General features: G+C 47.9%; 2 protein-coding genes across 10 annotated transcripts in view; one reads left to right on the forward strand and one right to left on the reverse strand.

The window, feature by feature from the left end:
• Positions 1-7639, forward strand: part of DRC10 (dynein regulatory complex subunit 10) — a 48644-nt gene that overhangs the window by 6645 nt on the left and 34360 nt on the right. For 7 of the 8 annotated variants that reach the window (XM_081966293.1, XM_081966290.1, XM_081966291.1 and 4 more), the window contains exons 4-5: positions 411-482; positions 1633-1931. In XM_081966293.1, the coding sequence (XP_081822419.1) occupies positions 411-482; positions 1633-1911 (351 nt within the window). In that variant the 3' untranslated portion in view covers positions 1912-1931. Of the gene's footprint in view, positions 1-410; positions 483-1632; positions 2248-7639 lie in introns of those variants that run through there. The other variant, XM_081966286.1, reaches the window with a different exon arrangement.
• On the reverse strand, positions 2876-6324 carry RITA1 (RBPJ interacting and tubulin associated 1). 2 transcript variants are annotated; one of them, XM_081966304.1, is made up of 3 exons: positions 6249-6324; positions 4345-4661; positions 2876-3368 (listed from the first exon to the last, which is right to left on the reverse strand). In XM_081966304.1, the coding sequence occupies exons 2-3, from the start codon at positions 4611-4613 to the stop codon at positions 2894-2896; spliced, it is 744 nt and encodes a 247-aa protein (XP_081822430.1). In that variant the 5' UTR covers positions 4614-4661; positions 6249-6324; the 3' UTR covers positions 2876-2893. The 2 variants fall into 2 exon arrangements, with proteins under 2 accessions (XP_081822430.1, XP_081822431.1); XM_081966305.1 differs by having other exon boundaries at positions 4345-4670; positions 6249-6309.

The raw sequence follows: 7639 nt of genomic DNA on the forward strand, positions 1-7639 counted from the left end.
CACATTCTTACTGGTTTTTAGAGGGATAGTGTTTTAAATTTAATCTGATATTTTAAACTTTTGTATTGATTTATTTATTAGCTGTACAGTTTGGCATATTTTATCCTCCTCTCATACATGTATTTCTGTAGTTATTTCTATGTTTTAATCTGTTGTATTTTAATACGGACTGTACACCGCCCCGAGTCCCTTTCGGGAGAGGGGGCGGTATATAAACGCTAATAAATAAATAAATAAATAAATAAATAAATAAATAAATAAATAAATATAATAATAATAATAATAATAATAATAATAATAATAATAATAATAATAATAATGTCCCTTCCAACTCTGTTAATCTAATCTAACCTATGAAACACATTTGCTGCCAGGCTGACCATTTTTACTCTGATCTTATTTCCTTTTAGAAAAAATACAAAGTGGAAATGGAGATAGAAAATTGGGTCCAAAAATACGATATCGAAATGATTGAAAAGCAGGTAAAATATGAGCTTCTTTCCTTTCCCCTCGTTGAGCTATTTTCTTCTTGAGAATGATGGTGCGGTGGCCTAGAGGTAGCGCTCTTGCCTCGTGCTCAGGAGGCTGTGGGTTCGATCCTAGGCAGTGGCAGATGTTTCTCTATCTGGGCGCGATGGGTTAGGTGTCTGATGTGAACTCCACGCAGGCGTCGGGAAGGGCATCCGGCCAGTAAACACTTGAGCGCCATTTCATGGCCCCAACTTCCCTCCCAATGTGAGGGATTAAAAGGATAAAAAAAAGTTATTTTCCTCTTGAGAGATCATTTGCAAAAATAAGCAGCCAGGTCTTTTAAACTAAGGCTTAATTATTATTGTATTTCATTCTAATTTCATTTTAGGCTACATTTTATTCCAATTTCATTTTAAATCGTGTTTTATTCCAATTTCATTTTAAATCGTGTTTTATCTAATCCCATTTTAAACTTCTCTTATCAAATTTTAGTAATGATTTGTTTCTGGAACTCTGCACTTTGATGTGGCCAAAGGACCAATCGATCAATAAAATCAACCAATCAATACTAAGCCTTAATTGCAGGATAAATCCGCCTTATGGCATTCCTGCCAGTGAGATTATGACCTTACTTAGATTTCACCTTCTCTCCACTCTCCGGGCTCTTGGATCAGAAGCAGGTGGTCCTTGCTCCTCGCCTGAGCTCTGTCTCTCATGTCCATCCTGCCCTTGTTCTACCCTGTCTACAAGCTGCCCTACTCCTGAAAAGCCCAGGCCTGACTGACCCTGCTCTTCCCCATTTTCCTCCAAAACCAAAGAAGTCGCCCCCTCAATCTCTTGTATTCCAGCTCGTCTTCCCCCGCAGATTCAGGCTCCAACAGGGGCATGGCACTTCCTTGTGAGATTCAGGTAACCTAATGTTTCCCGACTTCGGCAGCTCGAAGATGGGTGGCCTATGCCGGCTGGGGGTTGGACTAGATGACCTACAAGGTCCCTTCCAACTCTGTTAATCTGCTAGGCTTCTGGCAAGGGAAATCAATGGGGGATTCGCTTAAGGAGCCCAGAGATTCACTTAAAAGCTGCTGCGATTTGCTTAGCAACCTTGGCAAAGGAAAGAAAATAAAAAGGGTCATAAAACTTCGACTCCCTTCTCTTCCCCAGGAGGAAATCGATGAGATCGATGAAGTCTACGTGGTCGAGAAGCAGGACCTGGCCCAGCTGCGGGAGAAATACACCCGCCTGGACGAGGAATACTGCCAGATCGTGGAGGAGAGGAAGGTGAAGCAGGAACAGAAGGACAAAGCCGAGAAGGAGCTAGCCATCCTGGCCCGCGCGGCGACTCTCATCCAGGCCGTCTGGAAGGGCTACTTAGTGAGGTCATTGCTGCGGAGCAAAAGGAAGAAGAAGGGGAAGGGGAAGAAGAGCGCGAGCAGGAAATGAGCGTTGGGTCAACGCCTGGCCGTTATCTTATTTTTGGTGGCTGGGCTGCCCTGGGCAGCTTCAGAGAGAGAGATGGGAAGCCTTGGAAGGTTCTGGGACGTCCTTTAATAAAGTTGATCCTTTCGAAAGAATGGGGGGACCTGTCAAAATCATTTCCCCCAACTCCCAAATCTCTCTCGCCTTGAGTTGAAAGGGGGAGAAACATCGCAGAGAGCAGAGGTCCTTGGTGCTCTCTGAGCTTGGTGGTTTTTCTTGCACACATTTCATCAGGTAACATTATCGGTGCTAGAAAGGCCTGGGGTTTAGGAGGAGGAGGAGAAGGAGGAAGAGTGTAGGGTCCTTGCAGACGTTTCACTACCCAACTAGGTAACATCATCAGTGCTAGAAGGGAGTGGGGCAGAGAGGAGGGAGGTCAGATGGAGGAAAACTGTGGGGTCCTTGGTGCTCTCTGAGCTGGTATTTCCCCCCTTGAAGACATTTCATTACCCAACTAGGTAACATCATCAGTGCTAGAAGGGAGTGGTGTTTAGGAGGAGGAGGAGGAGGAAGCAGAAGAAGAGGAGGAGGAGGAAGAAGAGGAGGAGGAGGAGTGTAGGGTCCTTGATGCTCTCTGAGCTTGTCTGCTTTCTTGCAGACGTTTAGAGAGGGCTGGAAAGCATTGTGAAGCGGTATATAAGTCTAAGTACAATTGCTATTGTCTGTCCTTCCTTCAGGTTGACTCAGCCTTCCCTCCTTCCGAGGTGGGTAAAATGAGGACCCAGGTTGTTGGGGGAAAGAGGCTGACTCTAAACAGCTTAGAGAGGGCTGTAAAAGCACTGTGAAGCGGTTTATAAGTCTATAAGCTATTGCTATTCTCTTCCATTTCGTCCCGCATTTCCGAAATTCGATAAACTTCGAACGTGGGTGGACCGCCACTCCCAGAATTCCCCAGCCAGCACACTGATTTCGGAAGCCGTCCACTTACAGGATTGGCTGGGCTGGTCTACCTCCAGGGAGGTTTTCCTGGCTGCGAACTGGTTGTCCGAGCAGATGTACCAAACAACGCTTTCGAACGTGGAGTGAGAAGGACTCCAGAAGAAGCTGTGGTCGTACGTTGGTCTTGCTGCTTATTGGATCTTCCTGGGCGAAATCGATCGGAAGCATCATACAGTCTGGTGAGAGACTGGGAACGTGGCCTTCTCGTGGCCCCGTCTGAAGGATTCTCAGGTGGCTTCCAAGCAGAGGTTCCTGCTTTGTGGTTGGCTTCAAATCTCCCGTTCCCCGCGGAGGTCACCACTTCCTTCGGTGGACGGTGGGAAAGGACTGGCCGGTCTCTCGGCGCCGAAGGCGGAGTCCAGAGCAGAGGACGGAGTTTAGCCACGTCTTCTCTGGCGGCCCAGGAAGCTGTCCATCCGTGTCCTGCCGGCTTGGACCCAAAGAGAGTCTCGTCGCAATAGGATGGCGTGTGGCTTCTCAACCTTCCGGAAGGAAAGAGAGAGAACGGACGTCAGCGAAAAAAGCTTACCGTATTTTTCAGAGTGTAAGACTCACCGGAGTATAAGACGCAGCAAGGTTTTGAAGAGGATTTTTTTTTTAAAAAAAAAGGTTTTGCACTCTGCAAACCTCCCCAAAATGGCCCGGTTTTTTTTTCCCAAAAAAAGGGGGCATGAATAGCCCTTAGGAGGCTTATAGAGTGCTGCCGGGGGATGGGGGTGGCAAAAAACAGGCCGTTTTTCGCTCATTTCTGCCCTCCCCAGCCCCGAGGAGCTCTCTGAAAGCCTCGTAAAGACAATGCATGGCCATTTTGGTGAAGGGGCAGAGTTTTGGGAGGCAAAAAATGCTGTATTCAGTGTATAAGACGCACCCAGATTTTCAGCCTCTTTTTTGAAGGAATAAAGTGCGTCTTATACTCCACAAAATACGGTAACTTCTCTTGAGTTTTAGGGTCTGCTTTATGGATGAAAGTCGGTTCGGTGAGTTCTAGTCCCACCTTGGGCATGAAAGCCAGTTGGGTAACTAGACTAATTACTAGGAGATAGTGAGTTCTAGTCCCATTTTAGGCATAAAGCCAGCTGACTAACTGTGGACTAGGAGATAGTGAGTTCTTTGGATAACTTTGGATCAATCATTAGGTGCCAGTGAGTTCTAGTCCTGTATTAAGCATGAAAACCAACTGGGTAACTTTGGACCAATCACTAGGAGATGGTGAGTTCTAGTCTTGTTTTAGGCATGAAAGCCATCTGGGTAACTTTGGACCAATCACTAGGAGATAGTGAGTTCTAGTCCTGCCTTAAGCATGAAAGCTGGTTGGATGAATCTGGCCCAATCTAGCTTTGAGACAGGCTGTTTTGAAACGAACGAGTCCCACACGTCATTCACCTGAGATACTCTCTCTGTGAGGCACTGTATTGCACACACACACACACATACACACACCAGCACCCCAAATCCTACCTGTATTTACTCCTCTTCCGTGGGGTGCTGACCGACTGGGGGGATTTCAAAGGACTGGAATCTACCCGCCTGGTCTCCGGGCTCCATAGCAGGGGTCTTTGACCATGACTCTTGGCCTCCTTCCAGGGTGGTTCAAACTCCAGGCCAGACGATTGATGCTTTCCTTGGTTACCGAAGAGCGATTCGTCCACAAAGGAAGCCGTGGCCTTGATCCTGTAGACTCTCCCTTTGCGTTGCAAGGGAGCTCCCAAGCCCGCTGAGGCCTTCATGGAACTGACCGAGGCAAGCAGAAGCTCTCATCCGTGAACCGTCCCTTTCTGAGAATTCTGGAATGGAAATAGGAAATGATTTCAATTATTAATGGGCATGGGCAGAACGGATTGCCGGGCGCAAGAAATCAGGAACCGGGAATTAAGACCCCCCAAATGAATACAAGTTTACTCCGTGCTGCCTGTAAATAAGAATCCGAACTACTGACGGTCAAGGCAAATTGGCGGCAGATAAGAATTCAAGGGAATTCATGGTGGACTGGCCTTAAGATTTCTTTTGGGAGTGAAAGGAATCTCTCTTTGGGCTCAGTCTGGTCCTGTCTTAACACTGATGGGGGTCACTTAACCTGCTGCAAAATAACACAACACAACTGTTGTGTTTGTGCAACATGTCCACTTGGTCGCCGAGCACGAAGGTGTGACCCATAGAAGGACAGCTGGGTTTTCCAAAACATTGGGACACTCCAACTCCAACGAGCCTAGACAACCCAAATTCAAATGGCCAACTGAATCCTGGATGCGTTGCGGATACACAACCTGCAAATGTGCTCCCATCAGACCTTAAGCCGCAAACCCAGATTGAGAGACCGCAATGCCCGTTCCATACCCGCCTTGCTGTATCTCCGAATTGCCAATCCCCCAATCTGGACTCCAGATAAATCCTTCTGGCTATTTAAGGGGGGTGGTCTATTTTCGCAACCCAAGGGATGCGGTGGCCCAGTGGCTAAGACGCTGAGCTGGTCGAGCAGAAAGATCGGCAGTTTGGCGGTTCGAATCCCTAGCGTGGCATAACGGAGTGAGCTCCCGTGACTTGCCCCAGCTTCTGCTAGCCTAGCAGTTCGAAAGCAGGTTAAAAAATGCAAGTAGAAAAATAGGAACCACTTTGATGGGAAGGGAACAGCGTTCCGTGCGCCTTCGACGTTGAGTCATGCCGGCCACATGACCACGGAGACGTCTTCGGACAGCGCTGGCTCTTTGGCTTTGAAACAGAGATGAGCACCGCCCCCTAGAGTAGGGAACGCCTAGCAAAGGTGTACCTTTACTATTTTTTTGCAAACCCACCACCCTAGGGCCAAGATCTTCAACTATGCAGTTACTACAAGGACTCTGCCTTACAAACCAACTTGGCTGGAAGCCTCTTTTCACCCAAGCCAAGCCATCGCAGCTTCTGACATCCAGGCTACGGACCAGCGGGGAAATCCCGGGGTAGTTGCGTAGGAGTGGGGATGGCGTGGGGAAAGGGGAGAAGCGAGAACGGACGGGCCAGGGCTGCGAGCCAGCCAGGCAGGGCTTCTGGATGGGGAGCGGGCGGGTGGAAGCAGCCCCTTGACCCGGCCACGCTTGGCCGCCCCACCCCACCTTTGCAAAGTTACCTGGCCCGGGGGGGGGGAGATATTTCTACCCACGCGGTACCCTGGGTGCAACCTTGCGCGGAAAGGAATCCGCCTGCGAACGCTTTGCTTTGCAACCCAGCCGGGAAGCGGCGCTTCCAGTCCGGTTCCCCCTGGAGACGCAGCCGCGCATGGAAGGGGGGGGGGTGAGCTCTGCGCCCAGGCGCTTCCTCTTCTTCTCCCCCCCCTCCCACCGGCTTTGCAGCCAAGCGACCCACCCACTCACCCAACCCCGGAGACTGACCGCTTCGGCGGGCGGACGGGCAGAAGGAGGGGTCGGGCTCCCTTCCCGGCTCTGCAGCGCGACGAGTGGTGGCGGAGGGAGGCTGGAGCCGGACGGGGCTTCCGAGGAGGAGCTAGTCGTCCCTCCCCTCCCTCTCCCGCCAGGATGGGATCCAGCCCGGGGATCCCTTTGGAGGAAGAGAGAGAGAGAGAGAGAGAGAGAGAGAGAGAGAGAGAGAGAGAGAGAGAGAGAGAGATATGCATATTTGATGTACACAAATAGATCTGAAATTGTATATGCATCTGTATATATTGGTGTAGGTACATTTCTGTCTGTCTATCATCTATCATCCGTCCATCCATATCTATCTATCTATCTATCTATCTATCTATCTATCTATCTATCTATCTATCTATCATCTATCCATCCATCCATCCATCCATCCATCCATCCATCCATCTATCTGTCATCTATCTTTCTACCTACCTACCTACCTACCACCTACCTACCTACACACACACACACACACACACACATCCTCTCATCTACCTCTCTATTTAGCTCTTCGTATTTCTCTCGAATCTATCATCTATCTGTCTCTATATATCTATCTAATCTATTACCCCGTCTCCCTCTCTCTCCATCTATCTCATCTGTATATCTATCTATCTATCTATCTATCTATCTATCTATCTATCTATCTATCTATCTATCTATCTATCTATCTATCTATCTATCTATCTATCTATCTATCTATCTATCTATCCATCTCTACATTTTATCTATCCATCCATCCACCCATATCATCCATCTGTGTCTGTCTGTCGGTTGGTCTGCCTGTATCTATATATCTACCTACCTACCTATGTATTATTATTTGTCTATTTCTATTATTATCTATCGTATATCATTATATATCTATTTATACACAAACACAGAAATATATGCACACACACACAAACACTTTTTACAAGCCCGTGTTCCCTGAATTACATGCTTAATTATTACCCATATGTACTGTATAGTGTGCAAATATACGTACTGCTTAATAATGAAATTGTTTCAGAAATATTGTATGCATGGACACACATATGCAGAAATTTATATACGCATCCATACATCGATATATTATAATCCATAACACATATATGCACAAATACATACTGCATATATTTATACCAAAACTGAACCCTGAACGAAAAAAGGAAGCCCAAGATACTAAGCGAACCCGACAGTGCCTTCTCAAAACGGAAGAAGCGACGACTCTGAGATTTTCGGTTTCGTTTCTCTACGGAAGCATCTTTTCCCTTCCGCCTCCGGATTGACCGCGAGGCTAGCCATCCCCGGCGTACGCAAACGCGCAGGCGGGACTTCGTAACGCGGGTCGCCCACCAACGCACCAATCAGAGGCC

Source organism: Natrix helvetica (assembly GCF_964273705.1).
Source record: "Natrix helvetica genome assembly, chromosome: 14".
In the NCBI taxonomy this organism is placed as follows: domain Eukaryota; kingdom Metazoa; phylum Chordata; class Lepidosauria; order Squamata; family Natricidae; genus Natrix; species Natrix helvetica.

Excerpts from the sequence above, each read along its gene's own strand:
- RITA1 (XM_081966304.1), bottom strand. The coding sequence starts at position 4,613 with ATGAAGGCCTCAGCGGGCTTGGGAGCTCCCTTGCAACGCAAAGGGAGA. Across the intron at positions 3,369-4,344 it reads CGGAAGAGGAGTAAATACAG|GTTGAGAAGCCACACGCCAT; the intron begins GTAGGATTTGGG and ends TCCTTCCGGAAG.